The sequence below is a fragment of the Sciurus carolinensis genome, chromosome 10, assembly GCF_902686445.1.
Source record: "Sciurus carolinensis chromosome 10, mSciCar1.2, whole genome shotgun sequence".
NCBI classification, from domain to species: Eukaryota; Metazoa; Chordata; class Mammalia; order Rodentia; family Sciuridae; genus Sciurus; species Sciurus carolinensis.
The window spans coordinates 82252477-82272107 of NC_062222.1; the positions used below are offsets into that span (position 1 = coordinate 82252477).

At 36.8% G+C, this 19631-nt stretch overlaps 1 protein-coding gene across 6 annotated transcripts; it reads left to right on the forward strand.

The window, feature by feature from the left end:
* Nucleotides 1–577: 577 nt before the first annotated feature.
* Nucleotides 578–18051, forward strand: LOC124994877 (cytochrome c oxidase assembly protein COX18, mitochondrial). Of its 6 annotated transcripts, none has more exons than XM_047567164.1 (6): nt 580–1014; nt 2243–2343; nt 5046–5209; nt 5579–5703; nt 7873–7980; nt 16288–18051. In XM_047567164.1, exons 1-6 carry the CDS (start codon nt 673–675, stop codon nt 16336–16338), a joined length of 891 nt encoding a protein of 296 aa, XP_047423120.1. In that variant the 5' UTR covers nt 580–672; the 3' UTR covers nt 16339–18051. The 6 variants fall into 6 exon arrangements, with proteins under 6 accessions (XP_047423122.1, XP_047423121.1, XP_047423120.1 ...); XM_047567163.1 differs by lacking the exon at nt 16288–18051 and adding an exon at nt 11193–12142 and having other exon boundaries at nt 7873–7984; XM_047567162.1 differs by lacking the exon at nt 16288–18051 and adding an exon at nt 11193–12142 and having other exon boundaries at nt 5582–5703.
* The last annotated feature ends 1580 nt before the right edge of the window (nt 18052–19631 follow it).

Below are 19631 nucleotides of genomic sequence, written 5' to 3' on the forward strand. Positions count from 1 at the left end.
CGAAACGATTTGCAGCTGGGATTTAAAACGCTAGCTGGAACAGATGAACCAACGAAATATTATACCACAGATTAAATTATGCCTAACGTTTAATTATGCTGATTAATACTTTGGGGAAAGCCAGAAACAAGGGTCACTGTGAAAGGCGGCACTTCAGCAAAGCATTTGACTCTTGGGCACTATAATTGTACATAACCTCTAGCGGAAGTAGTCGGACGCAAGAAAAATGGTGAGGAATCAACGTCCGGACACAAAAACCACATAACAAGCATAATTCACTACACATAACACGATTAGCCTTGTTGAAAAAAAAGAGAAAGGTGAACCTGAAGACGAGACTACAAGGAAAGCTCTCCCTACAGAACGCCCCGCCCCTGTCTCTGCAGTTCCGGTCGGGACTCGGAGGAGCGAGTGCCACCCCAACCGCTGGAGTTTCCCGTTTGAGCAGCAGAACTCCCTACTGCCGCGTGGGAAAGGTGGGACTTCCTTGTCACGTGCGTCATCTCCAGCGCGACACAAGACGTCACCAATTTGGGAAGGTCAATCGCGGCCGTAGACCTGCGAGCGCTGCAACGCCTAGTGCAGCTGGCGCATGCGCAGGGTGGTGTGGGTTGAGGGGTGCGAATCGCTGGTCCCTGAGTCCCGCGACCTGGGCTCCGCTCCAATACAGACATGCTGTGTCGGATGGGCGGTCGGTGGCAGCGGTTGCTGCCTACCCTACAGCTCCGGACTGGGGGCCTGCCTCTTACGCCATCCCTCAGGAGCAGCGCCGAGCCCCCGGCTCTCCCAATGTGGGCGGTGGCGTCAGTCTCTGCAGTTGCCCCGGGCGGTGCGGGCGGCTGGTATGAGGCCCTGGCAGCGTCCGCGCCGGTGCGGGCCGCTGAGGAAGTGCTGCTCGGCGCGCACGCCGCCTCGGGCCTTCCTTGGTGGGGCAGCATTCTGCTCACCACTGTGGCGCTGCGCGGCGCGGTCACGCTGCCCCTAGCCGCCTACCAGCACTACATCCTGGCCAAGGTGAGGAGCGCCGAGCAGCGCGAGTACCTGCCTGTCGCCCTAGCGGTGGAAGATAGACGTCTTCCAGGGCTTTAGATCCCGCGATGTTACCGGAGTGCTTAGTGTTAATCATCATGGCCACTTTATTGCTAAAACTTTTAAGTAGCTTTGGATGTGTAAATATTGGGCCACACGTGTACCTGATATTTCATTTGTCTTATTGGGTTTGTGCTCGAAGCACAAGTGGTTACTCGACTTGTTAGTGATTGAAACCAGTAAAGAATCAGAATATCGTTTGTATGTACAAACGTTTAAGAACAAATTCTACTTTGTACAATTATAATTCACCAATTTTTTTTTCACTCTACAAAAATCAAAGTGATTAAGTATTACACTTTAAAAATCAGAAGAAACTATATGCAAAAAACTGTGTGACCTCAACATCTTAAAAAGTTTTATCAGGCAGTATGTCAGCAGCATCTTTGTCCAAAGTATACCAACTTTTATTTCTTATTAGAAAGAAATTACTAAGGTAGCAGTTTGCAAACGATATCTTATCTTGGCACTTAACCACCTACAATAGTTTTGCTGTCACCTGACTGTGGTGTCAGTATAGCAATACCTTCCTTTACTTGACAATTTCTTGAGATGAAATCGAATAACTTGGATTTAAGTGCTTTGAAAACAAAAATGGATTATTCATGTGTGAGATTTCAGAAATATGGTGTTCGTGTTTTCAGATGATTATAGTTAGGAAAAAGTCACTGGGTAGCAAAACAAGAAAGGTAGCAACAGCATGAAGGCAGTGAGCTGCTTTACAGAAAGAACACAGGGCAAGAATAAATGTAATTTTTATTTTTGGTGTTGCGGCTATCAGCATACTAAAGCTTATTAATAGTGTGCTGTTTTCTCTTTTTACACTACTGGGAAATCTAGGGGTGGAACAGTGAAACCCTTGGTGCAGTGTTCATTTAATACTTATAATCCTGTGCTGTTATATCTTTTTTAAAAGTGAGGGAGCAGGATTTTAGGGGTTAAATAACTTGCTTAAGATTAAACAACTAGGTGTACAAGCCGGAATTCGAATTTGTAACTAAGGACGTCTTAGGTGAATCGACATCTTAGGCTTAAACTTAAAGTTTCTTGACATAAAACACAATTTTAAAATGAGGGAAGAGTAAAATTATGAGAGGTTATGAATGAAGATCCTTTATGTGCTCATAACAAGTTCTACTTTTCCTTTAGCTAGGTGGAAAATTTGCAACCAGAAATAAAAAACATTGCTAGGCATCTTAACCATGAAGTTGCAGTTTATGCAAGTCAGCTGGGATGGTCCAAAAGAATTGCCAAGTAAGTAATTTTATGCATATAGACCATGAATATGTGTGTGTGTGTGTGTGTGTGTGTGTGTGTGTGTAAAACATATAAATGATGTTAATTGTAGGTTTGGGTATGCTGTAGATTTGTCAGGAAAGTAGTTCTTATTTCATATTCTAATAAATCAGTATGTGGCATAACAGTTTTATATATTGAATAGAAAGCAAAGAAATAGAACAAAGATAAGAGCCTACTTATGGTTTTGTGTGTGTGTGTGTGTGTGTGTGTGTGTGTGTGTTTTGTTTTTGAGATGGCATCTTTCCTAGTTCTCCAAATCCTGAGTTCTAATGATCCCTCCATCTCAGCCTCCCAAGTTCTGGGACTACCTCACTCAGCTTTATTCCTATACTCAAGGGACTCCAGCCCACTGAAAAATGCCTATCATCAAATAATGATAGTAGCAAATTGAGGAGTGTATAAAGGGTATGGGCAAAGAACTAGGGCATCAAGAAAGGCTTTACAGCATGAAGATACTTTGTCATTTTGTTGGAATATGGGTCCACAAATGACAGAAATTTGCAAATTTGACCCTTTTGAAAAAATACAGCAGGTAATAACCCATATGAAAGGGGAAGTAGAAAACGTTAGTGCCATAGTGAAAGCACTTGTATAGCCAAGGTGCTGCCGATCCACTGTAGTTGTTCTGTGCCTCTTGGAAAGCCCTTGTCCAAGGGTGCTTAATTGTGCCCAAGGATGTCTGCAGTAACTTGTAAATCCTTCTGCTTCAGGCCACCTAAGCTACTACCTAGTCTATTTCACAGTCTTTACTAGACTGTGACAAAGTAGTCACTGGTTCACAATAATGAGAAAAATAAGGGTTTTGTAGTACAAATATGTGTTAAGTATAGTTATTCATCTATTCTATATAGGTATATATTTGCTAACTATCTTTAATATAAGTTTGTGTCTATATTTAGTGCAAAAAAGACCTGACATTTAAAAAAATCACTGTGATAATTAAATGTCTATTTGGTAAAAGCTGGCAATCCTATAGTTTTGAAAATTTACCTTTCAGAGAAAACCAATGACTTTAGCCAAAGGCCAAACCAACAGATAAATTGCTATTCACCTAGATTATGAACATAGCCTAGATAACACATGTGGCACCTTACTTTTGTAGTACAGGCAGGATTGTTGTCTTTATCCATCCTTACACAAATTGTTGACTTTGTAGGAAGACGTATCTGATGAAGACTTCCTGTATTTTTAGCAATATTGTCTTGGGAGTCTGTTAGGTCATATAATACTTCCAAAGCTATGCTTTTGTGGAAGTCTGATCTGTTGGATGACTTAAAGTCATTCAGGCCAGGCTCAGTGGTGCATGCCTATAATCCTAGCGGTTCTGAAGGCTGAGGCAGTAGATTCATGAAATCAGAGCCAGCCTCAGCAAAAGTGAGGTACTCAATGAGTTCATTGAGACCCTGTCTCTAAATAAAATACAAAATAGGACAGGGGATATGGCTCAGTGGTCAGGTGCCCCTGAGTTCAATCCCTGGTACTCCCCTGCAATAAAAAGTCCTTCAGGAACCAGAATATGCAGGTGTCTATAGAGAAGTAATGAGGTAAAGTTGAAAAAAGAGGAAGGCCCAGAATGTCTGTATGTACTATCTTAATCCAATATTATAATTTGATTAAGTTAAACAAAACTATTGAATTCCTGCCTTATACAAAATGTATAAATACCCAGGAAGCCGGGTACAGTGGTGCACACCTGTAATCCCAGTGACTCAGGAAGCTGAAATAAGAGGATTGCAGTTGGAGACCAACCTCAGCAACATAGTAAAATCCTTTCTCAGAATACAAAAAGGGTTAGGGATGTAGCTTTGTGGTAGTGCTCCCTTGGATTTAGTCCCTAGTGCCGCAGGTTTATGATGTAAGAGATTTAAAGATGAATAAAACCCAACACTTGCCTTTCAAAGAAACTAGACTTTTGAACAGAAGTAATTAATATGGTAAACAGAACAGATTGAGAGACTCTTCATGAGAGTTGACTGAGAAATGGAGATCAATTTTACAGTCCAAGGGAATATACAGTACAAAACCATATAGCTACAAAAGTTATAGAAATCATGTGATAAGGTGTAGCCATGCAGAGATTTGAATAAAATGGACTTCCAGCTTTAATGTTTCTGATATTAATTGTAATCAGACCATGTCGGTAGTGAAATTTCCTATTAAAACCTAATTGGCCTCCAGGCACAGTGATGCTGTCCTGTAATCCCAGCAACTCAGGATGCTGAGGCAGGAGGATCCCAAGTATGATGCCAGCCTCAGCAATTTAGTGAGGCCCCAAACAACTTAGACCCTGTCTCAATAAAATATAAAATGGGCTGGGGACATAGCTCAGTGGTAAGGCACCCCTAGGTTTAATCCCTAGTACAAAAACAACAACAAAAGGGAAAAAGATACCTAATTGACTAAAGACAATAGCCGATAGAGACAGCCTGTAGCCTAAGATGTCAGATTTATCACATTGTTATGTAGTTTTATACATTGCTATTAGAAGTTTCAGTAAAGGTTTCATTTGCCTTTTGCTTAGCTAGCCCCTTGCACAACTTAGGATAATTAAGATCCCTTTTAACCAGTAATCATAACGTGTGTGTGTGTGCGCTTTGGGGATGAAGAACTACTAGTAATCAGTTGACATTATCTTCTTACCCTCGTCCCTCAACTAGGCTCACTTATCTAAAGAATATGAGGAGGCTTGTTTCAGAGCTGTATGTTCGGGACAACTGCCATCCTTTCAAAGCCACGTTGTTGGTTTGGATTCAGTTTCCAATGTGGATCTTCATTTCTGTTGCCCTCCGGAATTTTAGCACAGGGGCAGTACACACAGAAGGTAACTATTATGGAAGTTCTCCTCTCCCAAATAAATTCTCTAACATTGTTGTACTCAAGAAAAAAAAAAAAATCATAATTTTCATAATTACCATTTACTCTCTTTCATATAAGGTATAGAATTTAAAATCTGAAGTGTAAATAGGCTAACTCTGTTAAGAAACATATTTTGTGTTGACCAAAAAAATAACAAAAAAAAAAAAAAAAGAAGGAAAAGAAAAACATACATTGTGAGTGAAAATATCCTTATTTCAATGCAGGTCTTTAGTGTGAGGGATACCTTATTAGAATTGTCAAGCTACTTAGGTTTTGTATACTTCCCTGTGGTATTTTTAAGAATTTCCTTATGTTATTTATAAAACTATTTTAGCAGGTTTTTCTGTTCAGGAGCAGTTAGCTACTGGTGGGATCCTCTGGTTTCCTGACCTCACTTTGCTGGATTCCACTTGGATTCTTCCTGTCTCTGTTGGTGTCACCAATTTATTAATAGTGGAGGTCAGTGATTTTAAGTGATATTTGTTTGACATTTGAGTTATTGGGACTTTTGTGGCTGCCGTTCTGACATCCTGTATACATATGTTTGAGTTGGTGGAGATACCTTTGAGCTATAATTGAGACATTAACTTATGCCAGTCCTGTAACCTTTCTTCATCACAGCATTCTCATAATTAAAATAAGAGCCCTGAATTAGAACACTTCTAAAGTCTCTTTTAGCTCTCAAATTACCCAATTTGAATACATTGAGTTTTATAATTTACTTTTGGTAAATATAATAATTAAGATGCTTGATCAGTCTGATTTTTATAAATATTTTTTTAGTTGCAGATGGACACAGTACCTTTATTTTATTTATTTATTTTATCTGGTGCTGAGGATTGAACCCAGTGCCTCACACATGCAAGGCAAGCACTCTACCACTGAGCTACAGCTCCAGGCCAATTAATCTGATTTTATTCCCACAATAGAGTAATATTTTATATATATGCTTAAAATGTGAATTTGTAAGGTTGGGACACAGTCAGTACCTGACTGCCATTTTCTGGCTAAATGATCTTGGAAAAGTCATTGAATTTCTTTTACAAGATGAAGTGAGAAAATAAATAAATATAAAGTATGACTTCTCAGTCATCTCTAAACCATTATCCCATGCTGCCTTATTCAACAGTTTGAAGGCATGCTTATAATTTCATAAAGATCTTTCTCAGCTGACTGTGGTGGCACATTTCTGTAATTCCAGCAACTCAAGAAGCTGAGGCAGGAGGATTGCAAGTTTGAGGCCAACCTAGGCAACTTATTAAGGCCCTGTCTTAATATTTAAAAAAATTTTTAAAAAAAATTTTTAAAGACTCCCCCATAGCTCAGGGGTTAAAGTTCCCTGGGTTCTGTCCATAGCAACACACACACAAAGCCATTCTCAGTCTCAGACTCAGGCTCTGAATAGACCATACATGGAACTGGAAGAAAACTTAGATTTTTTTTTTTTTTTTTTTGACACTGGGGATTGAACCAAGGGACATTCTTCCACTGAGCTATATCCCCAGCCCTTTTTTATTTATTTTGTAAAGTCACTGAGGCTGATCTTAAACTTGCAGTTCTCTTCCCTCAGGGTCCCTAGTTGCTGGGATTATAAGCATGTGCCACCATTCCTGGCTAGAAATTTTTTTACCCTGTTTGGAATCTTACAGACCTCAGATCCACTGGATCCTTGTTTGGGAAATCTGATACATTGGTTTTAAAATATTTTTTGTATACTGTTTATTTATTTATTTTTTCAGGGAAGCGTTTCTTGAGGAAAGACTTCATATGTAGTCTAAATATGTTTCCTAAGAGCACCTAGCACAGCCCTCTGAATTGGTTGATAATGAATATTTGGTATAAAAAATGTAGCGATAAACAAAGGTTAAAATGAATTAATATCAGTGCTCTAGTCTTTTCCTCCATACCATCTAATTACTAATAAAAATTTGTTTTTATTTAATCTACAATACATGCTAGGCATTTTTGTAAGCAATGTACATGAATTAATTCATTTGATTATTAACCCTGATTATTATTACCCTATTTTAAGGAGGGGAAAAAAAGGCACAGAAAGATTAAAAGTGGTGCAAGGTTATTTAGCCACAAAAACTGCAGAGCTACTGTCTGACCCTAGCTAGTTTGGTTCTGGATGATCATTACACTCTGCTTCCTCTTAAATAAATAATTCACATGTCATAACTGCTTTTCCTAGCCTTGGCTCTTCCCTTTACTCCAAGTAATCAGATCACATATCTATGAGATATTTATTGAATGCCTTTTCTATACCTATATGTAGGTGGCAAAAAATAAAGGAAACGATTCCTACATAGTGCTTGTCTTCTAGGGATTCTTTAAGCTCCATTTAAGAATTCTGCATAATTATTAAGTTTTTTTAAGATGGATGATCAGTCATATAAATTTATCTTTGTTTTAATTTTTCTTTGCTTTTCCTTTTTTTGCAGTACTGGGTAATTAACTCATGGCCTTGCGCAGATAGGCAATTACTTCACCACTGGACTATACCCCAGTCCTTTTTTTTACTGGGGGAGGCCAGTTAGAAATCAACTTGTATTGTAAAGCTTGTCTGATATCATATGCATTGTACTAATCATTGTGTGTGTGTGTATATATATTCTCCCCCTTCAGATTTTTGCTCTACAAAAAATTGGAATGTCTCGATTTCAGAAGTATGTTACATACTTTGTCCGTGCTGTATCAGTATTGATGATTCCAATTGCTGCAACAGTACCTTCCGTGAGTAAGCACCAGCATTGTGTGTGTTATATGCTAAATCTTCTCTGTCCTGAGTTAAACTAACTGGGATCCTGCCTCTTTCATTGAATTTCCTCTGGCTACTTGATCTCTTACTGATTTGGGAGTATTTATAGTAACTAAGCTACTCTGTTTCTATCACCAAGAAATTTAGACATTTCTTGGGATTGATTAATCTTCTTTTATGTGAATATGTCTTAACTCTCCTACTAAATCAAACTCCTTTTTCCTGCCTCTGTTTTTTTGATCTTGCTAAGTATTTTGCATCATACCATGAATATATTTGCCTTATTTGATTAGTTGATATATTGAACTTTTTATTTCTGTATAGACAGACTAGAGGAATTAGATAATATTAGATAATATTGTCCTGATTTATGCCTAATTAAACTTTAGATAAAAATAGTTCTTTGTAGTTATTCCATTCATTTGGTATTTCCAACAGATACTTTAAAACTGTGACAGGTAGCTCCATCTTTACTCAAAGCCAACACAGACCATTAAGTAGAATACACTGGTTGCTTGTAGTTAGGGTTATATCAGTTGTTTTAGAGATTAGAGTAATATGTTTTTTACATCAAAATGTGTTTTTTAAGCTATCACTTGAATATAATTCTGACCTTAATCCTGTGTAAAATAAGTTTCCTCATCTCTGAGACACATCATAATGTCTATGAGAATTAATGAAGTAGCATCAAGTACGTTTTATAATCCTTTTTCATAATGGTAGTATTGTTGTAAAATATTCTATAAAAGTAGACTTGTACAGATTTCTGGTAATAAACAATACCAGTTCAACCAAAGAACCCCCCCCCCATGAAATAAAATAGGAACAATGAAGTTTCAGTGAAGAATTGGGTTTTGAGTAAGTTAACACATCTGAAAAACTGTCTTGAGTACCCAAGCTTATTCTGTCAAACATAGGAAACCAAGAGTTAGATGGTTTAGGAAAGATGTGCAGAGTCCATGAAGACAGTTGAGACCCACCCTGCTTTTCTTTTTTTTTTCTACCATTGTTGTTATATCTGCCATACAAAGAAACAAAGAAAACATGATAACTTTCTTGAGCCATGAATATAAGAGCAGTATTAATTCCAACTGCTATTTTTAAAGTACAGGTTCCACAAACTTAGAATTTTCTTGAAGCTTATTGCAGTTGGCCCCATATCCATATGAATTTGGCAAACAAACCATTACTTTATTCTTATTGTGCAACTAAAAAAAAGCTGATTAACATATTCTTTTTAATCACTTTTTCAAACATGTAAAATATTAAAACTGGTTGGCACCTACATTATTTGCTAAATTTTCTTCTTATAGTTATTGCTATGGCTTGAATGTGTCTCATCCAAAAATTCAGGTATTGTCAGTGTGTTAGTATTAAGGGGTGGCCTCTGAGAGGGGAGTCGTCCTGAGGGATAGCCCTCCCCTGGGCACACACAGCCAGGGCTCTCACCAGGCCAAAGACTGGTGCCTCCATCTGGGCACCAGTCTTTTTTTTTTTTTCTTTTGTGGTACTGAGGATCAAACTCAAGGATGCTTTACCACTATGCCCCATCTTCAGTACTTTTTATAAAATATTTTGAGACAAGTGTCTCTCTTAAGTTGCTGAGACTGACCTTGAACTTGCTATCCTCCTTCCTCAGCTTCCCAAGTCACTGGGATTTCAGGTGCGCCTACCTGTCTCTACTCCATTATCCACACCTTCTGATTTCTCTCTTTAAGTATGGTCATGATGACTTCTAGAGCTTGTTATTTTGCTGGATTGGTAAAGGGTGCTTTAAATACAATCAGCTTCTTTTAATAAGCATTACCAGCTGTCCCACCGAACTATTGTATTTACATCTTAATTGTGTGGCCAAACTTGGCTGCAGAAGAGACTGAGAAGTACGTATATTTTTTCTTTATTTTTTTCTTCCCCTCTAAGATGGTAGTGTGCCCAACTGAAAAATCTGGATTTTGTTGCTCATGAAGAAGAGGGATTGATATTTACATGATAGTTTGTAATCCCTGAGACGATGATACCTGTTTATTCAGTGTTGACTTCTTGCCAGGCACTTTAAAATGTTTTAGGTACATTACCTCATTTAATTCTCCCCAAAGTACAATGAGTTAGGTACTCAGAATCTCTACTTTGGTGCTGAGGAGACTGAGGCACAAGTAGGTTAAATAACTCCAAGGTCACTCACTTGCTTAGGCTGGGTTTTAACACACATCCAGGCTGTTTGGTCATTGCTCCTAACTGGTGTGCTAATCTACTTTTGATGACATATTACTTTCTGCCTGAAAGACTTATTTTGGAACATGCAAGTGCTTAACATAGGCCACATACTGTGCTTATCATACTGTATGAAATAGCTCATTTATTCCTCAAAGTAGTCTTCTGAGGTACGTCTGTTTCTGGCCTATTTTAGGTGAAGCAACTGAAACAAAAGAAAAATAGTTTATGAAAAGTCAGATAAAAGGCAAATAGGATCCAAACTCAGGCATTTTGACTCTAGAACCAGAACTGAACAACCACATGGTTTTGCTCGTGGGGACTGACCTGATTGATGCCAAAGACAGTTTGGAACAGATGTGTGAATAGGAGGGTTTTGAGAGGCTGTAGAACTTGGTCATCGACCTAAATAAACAGTCTGGGTGATAATACAAAAGAAAGGTGCAGATAATGCTGAAACCGTCTCAAGAAGGCAAAGATAATGCATTCCTGACTCTGCTGAGAAACTGGTTATGGGGAAAATTGGGGGAAAATAAATGAGTACATGGGGGAAAATAAGGTCTAGGGAGTCTTAATGTTGCTATTGCAAATGCCACAGCCCAATTTTCAGTATTTCACCTCAATATATAACCAATTTATCAGACCTTTGGCGGAGAAAAGTGTGCTTAATTGCCAAAGGGGAAGTAAGATCACTTCTGGGCCTCACCTGGCAACTGCTTTCTGCCATCCACTTGATGCTATAAATACTTTTTTTTTTTGCTTTTTGGTTTTCCTTTCTAACTTTATTACCTATTAAATCCCTCACAGTATTTAATAGCTGCACAGGTTTGCTTGGTCCCGGTGGACTTCATTTAGAGATTGTTGTATATTATATGTATATATATATATGTATTTATATTTTATTGCTTCTGTGTCTCTGGACTTTGGTGTCCTTGAAGAATGGACAGGCACTAATATCCATGTTCTCTCTTTTTAGTCAATTGTTCTCTACTGGCTATGCTCCAGCTTCATGGGCCTTTCACAGAACTTGCTGCTGCGTTCTCCTAGATTTCGCCGACTTTGCCAAATACCATTGACCAAATCCGATTCAGATACTCCTTATAAAGACCTCTTTGCTGCCTTCTATGCCAAGTTCATTGCAAGAAAATGACATATTTTCCATTAATTTTGAAATGGTTGTGTCATTATGACCTTGATATATTTAGGTTGATATATTGATATATTCAGATATTAATTTGCCTTTATATAAAAATCATGAACTCTAAGTTCCATGGGTTAAGCTATAATACAGATATCTTTGACAATAATTAAAATCTTCGAAGTGCTAGAAATGTAGTATGTTTAATTGTGAAAGAGTATAAGAAAGGAACTAAAGTACCTGCCCCAATTTATAAAATTCCAACATGTTAGAGGTGTTTAGAGAATGGGATCAGATACTGAATGATGTCAAATTGTTATAAAAAGTTCCACATATTAAAGATTTTGTAAAATAAAAGGATATAGTGAGGTGATTCTTAGTATTTTGGAAGGGGGCAGAATTACAGACTCTTCTAAGTATCTGATAAAAGGCTGTGTATGGTTTCTCTTCAGAGAAATCTTGAACTCACTTTCTAAGGACCTTTGTTGTTACCCCAAAGGTCCTTTGGCAACTCTTAATCAAGAAATCTTAAAAGAACATATGTTGGTGTTCATATGTGGTTGAAATACCTGCAGTAGAATGGTACACTCATACAACTACCTAATATAGATAATGTCTTCTGGCCCTCCTCTGAAAGAACAAAAAGTGTACATTTGCTGGATGCAGTGGCTCATGCCTGTAATCCCAGTAATCCCAGCAGCTCAAGAGGCTGAGGCAGGATCATGAGTTCAAAGCAGCCTCAGCAAAGGGGAGGTGCTCAGTGAGACCCTATCTTTAAATAAAATACAAAATAGGGCTGAGGATGTGGCTCAGTGGTTGAATGCCCCTGAGTTCCATACCCAGTATCCCCCAAAAAAGTACCGTCTACTGGGTGTGGCATCACATACCTGTAATTCCAGCTACTCGGGAGACTGAGGCAGGAGGATCAAAAGTTTACTGCCAGCCTGGGCAACTTAGGGAGACCCTGTCTCAAAATTAAGAATGAATGAATAAAAAGACTGGAGATGGAGTTCAAGTGGTAGAGCACTTTGCTTGACTTGTGTGTGCTAGGACCTGGTTTTAATCCCATGTATCACAAAAAAACAGAACAAACAAAAAAAAACCAAACCATTTACATTCCATTTTCTATTTAAGAACACTGGAATGCAGAGTAGGACACTGAATACTGCTAGAGACTAAGGTAGAAATTTTTTTTAGGCATTAAGTTTATGTAGTCAAAGGTAGAAAACTAGAAGGGCAGTTACATATTATAAAGATGATTTTAAACTGTTATTATTTGGAAGGATAAAATACTCCAGTGGGCTTATGAAAGAGACTCAGCATAGGAAAACTTCACAGGTAATTGAAATTATGACTTCAGTTTGCTTAATTTGGAAACATGATAAAATTAATTGTGGTTGAATATTTAGGAACAAATTTGACAGATATTTGAGAAGATTATAAAATTTCCTTGAGTTAAAATATGGACCTGATTCTAAGAAACCCTGTCATACCATCTTGATGTTTTACAATAAAATGAAAACTAAAGCAAAATTGATTTGTAATTTATTTGATATCTGTTAACTCTTAGTTGGCCCATTTAATGAATTTAAGCAGTTTTTAATATAAAAATGAAACCTACAGAGGTAAGAATCGGCATTACCATGTTACTCTAGTTCGCTGAGATTTCAGAGATGAATGGTGGCAATTGAGACTAGGTTCTTTATTTCCCAATTATGGTGTATGACTGCCTAATTGAAGCAACTACTTCCCAGTCACAGTGAAGGAATTGAAATTTAGGTACAGCCAATCATTATTTATGGATTTCGTATTTGCAAACTTGCTACTTATTAAAATTTATTCACGTCCCCCAAAATCAATACTTAGAGTCAAAAATTAGAGTCACATGAAGCACATTCTTCCAGAGGAAACAAGGTGACACTTTTAGTTCTCCTTTGCGAATTGGTACCATGTTCTTGTTTCTTCGCTTTTTGTTGGTGATTTTGCAGTTTACAGTGGTGTCCAAGAGTCCTGAAGTGTTTATCTAATGTTTTTAAGCATAAGACTAATGGGCCCTACAGAGACAATAAATATGTATCCATGAGTTACAGTGCTGTTGACAGAGTTTAGTGTTATTGAACCAATATAATGTATTGCTCTGTTGACAAAAATGTCAGAACTTGCAGGAGCCTAACCTCATATGTTCCCCAGGAGCAATGATTCAGTATTCACTAATTCAGTGTTTGTGAGTTTTGTAGGAACAACTACTGTGAATAAAGAAAATTGACTATACATCCTAATAAACCCATTGTAAACTGAAAATAGCATAGGTCAAAAATGCATTCAACACACCTATTAAACATCATAGCTTAGCAACACAGTACACTTTAGAGGATCAGTTGTTTACCCTTCTTAATGTCTGACTAACTGGGAGCTACAGCTCCCTAGGCTAGAAAAGATCAAAATTAAAAGTTTATAGTATCGTTTCTACTGAAGAGATATCTTTAATATCAATTTTGCATCATTATAAAGTTGAAAATTAGAAGTTGGACCATTGTAAGTCAGGGGCCATTTATGTTTGCAACATGTACAAATCAAGGAAGCAGAGGCAGAAATGTGTTTACTGATTTTATCATAGTAAAAAGAAAGGGAATTTGAGAAATATTTTGGCAGGTACAGTTATCTCTGGAACAACTTGGCCTTTGCTCTAAGTGTCATTGTGCACGTGAGATTTTTTCTCATAATGAGAGGAAAGAATTCATTTCCCTTTCTGCACTGTTTGTCACTTTGCTGAAAGGTAAAAAATAAAGGAGTACTGTGATTGTGGTATTGTGAAATGACATTTGGTCTTATATAGGTCCTAAAACCCTTGGAATCTCCAGAGTGATGAGTGTCTTTTGTATGCTAATAAAATCAGTTTCTGGAGGCTCCATATCTTCAGGATAGGGACTGATCACCTCAAAGACTTAAGGCATGATTAGAGGATTGGGACTTATAAATCTAGCCCCCATCTCTGGGGAAAGAGAAATTAAACCTGTGGCCTCTGATTTAATCAGTCGTGCCTTCTTAATGAAGTTTCCATAAAAACCTAGAAGGACTAGGTTAGGGTTAGCTTCAGGAACACGGAGGTTACTGCAGGGGGCCTCTTGCAAAGGCCATGGAAGCTCCATACCCCTTGTCCCACACATTGCCCTGTTCATCTCTTCCGTCTGACTCTTTGCCTATATCCTTTGTAATATCCTTTACAATAAACAAGTAAGCATAACTCTTAGTTCTGTGAGCCTTTCAACAAATTAATTGAACCCAAGAGGGTCGTGGGTACCCTAATTTATAGCTTATCAGAAACAGGCCACAATCTGGGACTTGCAGTTGGCATCTGAAGTGGGGATGGTCTTGTGGGACTGAGGAGGAATTCAATACTATCTCCAGGTAGATTGTGTCAGGAATTGGATTGAATTAGAGGACAACCCAGTGATATCCATTTCAGAGCTGGTTATTAGGGCAAAATTCCCACATTTTGAGAGAGCAGGAAGAAAATAAGTTTTTCCTATTCCACTTTATTTTCAAGTAAGTGAATCATCTTTCATGTGCATATTTAATACTTTACCTTATTTGCTGTTATACCCCTTGATACAAAGATGTGTATTTGTATCTTTTTTCAAAAGATTTTACCTAATTTTCTATTGCTCTCCCATCTTTAAACCTTCAGATTTGAAACTGCTTTTCAAATATACACTGAATTTGAGAGTACAAGGCCCTTCCAGATCTCAACATAATTTATGATGAGGTGTAACCCAGAGGGTGATAAGAAAATCTTTATCCATGTGTAAATAAAACTGGTGTATTATGAACTTTGGTGAAGCAGTCACCTGACTTAAAAGACTCCATTTCTTTTTAAGTAGAAAGAGATATTTCAGAAAAATCGTAAGTCCACAGCCTTTTTTCTTATTTCTGCAATAGTTATATACTGCAGCAGTTCCAGAATCTGAGGTCAGGGGAGGTGGTCTGCTGAAAAGGGATAGGACACACATACTGTTAAGACCTTTGACATCTTGCAGTCTGGCCCACTTATTTCCCCAGAGTTGGAGGAACTGGTGGCAGAGCTCCACCTTGGGCCCTGCAGAGTTCAGGAAGTCTGTATTTTCAGATGGGAACTATAGTTAATTGGTAGTACCCTTATCCATACCTGTAAGGGGATCTATTTTCCCCTGTGGGCCTTATTTTTGTTTCTAGGCTTGATTCTTTTTTTTTTTTTTTTTTTTTTTTTTTTTTTTTTTTTTATGGTGGCTTCTCATTTTGAGAGTCTAGAAGGCAGACTAACCCTCAGATCAATTTATAGTATACCATTATGATACCCAAGCTCAAAAGAGTATTAGAAAATACTGAAATATTCCAAATGACTCAAAGTTACATTGGGGACCATCATGAGAGAAAACCTGAACAATTCCTATACTGGTCAGATGTCGTAGGTGGAAATGAGAGGCTTACAAAAGAAAAAAAATCAATTTTCTTAATAGCCACATTCACAGAAACCCCAGGAGATGTTGCAGAACCACATTAAGGAACTTAAGGGGAAATAACAGACTTGGTGAGAAACCCCTTTTCAGTTAATTTTTTTTTTCTTAACTGAAGATTGAACCCAGAACCTTGATATTGCCAGGCAAGTGCTCTATACCTCTGAGCGACAGCCCTGCTCTTCAGTTATCCTTAAAAGAATTCAAGAGCAAAAGACCAAACCAAACCTCATGTCAGAAGGTAGAGCAGTCCTCATAGACCACATTGAAGAAATTGGTGTGAAAAAAATGAAAAAAAATGAGTGTGCAGGTATACTTCAGTAGCTTCTATATTTTAATGTGTCTTTTAAATCATCTTTATGCCTTCATATTTTCCTACTCTGTGGATTCCAGGAATTACATTGTTTCTTTTTACCTTTTCTTTTCTTCTTCTTTTTCAGGAATCATCTTTGAAATTGCCTCAATATCAGATTCAGCCCTGGAACCAGTAGGAATGCAGACCCTAGAAAAAAATTAAAAGAATGTAGTTTGTTTTATTCTCTTGAGTATTAACCTAAAATGACCACAGAATGTGGACTGTTAAATTTTGAGGCAAAATATTTTTGAAACCATGCAAAAATGTATATTTTTATATTAAAGATAAGTATTTAAAGCTTCATATAAATATGCTATAAAACAGTGAGTTTCCATTAAAAACACTGTCTTATGAGCTGTCCTAGCAGCACCCATATAATACAAATATTTTTGGTGTGGGTACTGGAGATTGAACCCAATAGCACTTTACTACTGAGCTACATCCCCAACCCTTTTTAATTTTATTTTAAGTTGGTCTTGCTAAGTTGCTAAAGCTAGCCTCAAACTTCTGATTCTCCTGCCTCAACCACCCAGGACACTGGGATTACAGGTGTGCACTACTGTGCCCAGCTATAATTTAGAAGTTATATGAATTGATGGAAATTTTTCTATTTGAACCTTACAAAATTTTACAAGTATAATTTAAAGTTACAATAACATTATTTTCTAATTTCTATTCATTATATTTATATATACATTCTGATAGTATTTTATGAAAGCATTTAGCTTTGGAAAGTTGGAATTCGTGCAGCATTTAAACCATAGATAATTTTTATTTACCTGGAAGTTACTAAAACTTTTGTTGTTTTTACTGGTTATACAACTAAACTAAAAATATTCATACAAATATAAGAATATATAATGTGTATGTATGTATGCATGTATGTCTTTATATCTGAATTTGGTTTATGAATATTTTAAGCAAAGTCCTAAAAAAATCTGAATTTATATGTATTCTTCTTTGCTAATATAAGAGTATGAAGCCTCCAGATATCTCCTTGATAATTCCTTAAGAAAGTGAAAAACTAATAATGGGGTCAAGTTAATGTTACTGGAGAATTCTGTAGATCTGTAATCCTTGGTATAACAATACATAAGATCTAGTTGGTATGTGAATCTCATGTATGATGAAATTTAAAAATTCATAGTTTATAAAAAGAAAGAACATAAAAAGCTCAAAAGATCAGGATTCAGCAAATTTTCAAAATACAGAATAGATGAAAATATGTTTTTTTTTCTTTAATTTACAAAGTTTGATTTCTGTATATGTGCTAAATGTTAAGAACTGTGGACAGTCTTCCTGCCAGGGAGCTGGCTTGTAAAAATGTGTGATTGGGGTGGTGAAATTTCTTTTTAGGAATCTGGAATCAAAATAAAAATAATGTGCATTTATTTGCAACTTGAAAGTGTGGTGCACTTTTCCTTCCTTTTTCTTACAAATCTGGAGGAAAAGTGCTGCATTTCTGCAAATAAAATAATTGTTTCAAATACAGTCAGCAGCAAGTTATTAATACCTTAGCATGTCTGTAGTGATCTGTCACACCCAAAACATTGTTTGCAAAACTAAATTCTCATGTAGAGGTAGTATCAATTCTGGTTGAGCCCTACAATATAACCACTACTGAATGGTTTTTCTCTTACTAATACAAAAATGGGTGAAGAGGGTGTTTTCTTCCTTTATGTACAGTATATAGAAGCTTCAAATTAGAGACTAAAACTGGGTACTAATAATGAGAAAGTAATTTTCTTATCCAGTTATAATTCTAAGTAATGCAGCAACCAAATTAACCCCTGACTTCAGGAAAATAAAATAGTTCATAGGAGAACATGCTCTGGAAAAATATTAGTAAAAACCAAAAGAACCATTTTGAAGGAGTTAAATATTCACAGACCATTTCATTCTCTCACAAATATAATTCACATTAAAAAGGCTCCTTGTCTTTTAACTTCTGCTAGAATTGAAAATATTGAAGGTGCTATCACTCAGTAATAAAAATTAATCATGAAAAAATAGAAAACATTTTAGTAATTCTAGATTTTTATACATAGTAACTAAAATACAGGAGGTTGGGGAATGACCTCTTGAGGGAAAAATTGACAGAAATAAACCCAAAATATGATTATATTCCTATTTTTGCATCTACAATGTTGGACATGAAAATTTTGTTGGGGAAGGGCTTAGAAGAAGTAGCAATATGGGATTCCCCCCCAAGTGTTTTGCTGAAATAGTATATTTTAGTATTATTAAAAATTAAATAATAGGGGAAGAATTTTATTCAGTCAGAACACGTGAATTTTGTATTTATAATGATGTATTCAGCAATAATAAGCAGATCCCATAATTGCAAAAATGAAATTGAGAAGTTCAGAGACTGAGCTGTTCAGTATTTTCCATCATCTCCACGAGCTGAAAGCCATAACATTCTAAGAGCTCGGAACTGTCAGTGGCTAGGATGCCAGCAAACAAAGCAAAATGAAAACAACCGAACCAAACTGATGTCCGGTGAAGACTAACAGTCACAGTCACAAAGACGATGTCACTGGGTGACTCAAACAAATTACCATGACTGCAAAGCATTAGTGGAATACAGTCCAAAAGCAAAAGGAATTACTAGGAAATTGTGAGCTTCATCCAGTAATTAAATTACTCTCATTGATATTGCATGGTTATGTTTTGAACATTTTTTTTAGTCAGATAAAATAATTATGTTTATTAGGTGTATTAGTTTGTACTACCAAAACACATTCTACTGTGCTGCTCAAACCACCAAGAAGATATTATTGAATATATTTATTGGAAATATAAGATGCATCTTTTCAAAATATACTTTTAAGATTGTAGAATTTAGGGTTAACCCAAAGTTGCTCACAATCTAGCCATAGAGGTCACCCCTGGAAAAAAAGGTTTACTTCCCCAAAACAGGGTCCTTCATCCCCCATGCTCAGAAAGCCTAACTTTCATGTCTGTTTTACTTGTCTTTCCACAATCCCAATTAAGAAGGATATATGAAAGTATTTGGATACTGATTGATTTATATCCATAGAAACCACACACACGAAAAAAGGAATGACTGCAAAATTCCCAAGTGTTATCAATCAATTAGATTAAAGAAACACTTATCTCCACAGGCCTTGCCTAGTTCTCAGAACACTAATTTTTTTCCTGTAATTTGAACATGAGGAGATATTGACATAGTTGTACCAAAAGAGTAGTCCTAAAGAGAATCTTGTTTCCTCAGGTTGTAGCACTGACTGCCTTCTTATCAGCCAGATCTTAGGTAAGTTTGGCAAGATGTCCTTGTCTTTTATTGCCTAATCCAATACTGCTGATTTTTCTTTTTTTTTAATGAGGATTTCTGGGTGTTTTAGATCAAAATTTTGATGGGAAGACCTAAAAATAAAAATAAATGCTCCAAGAGAGCAATCATTC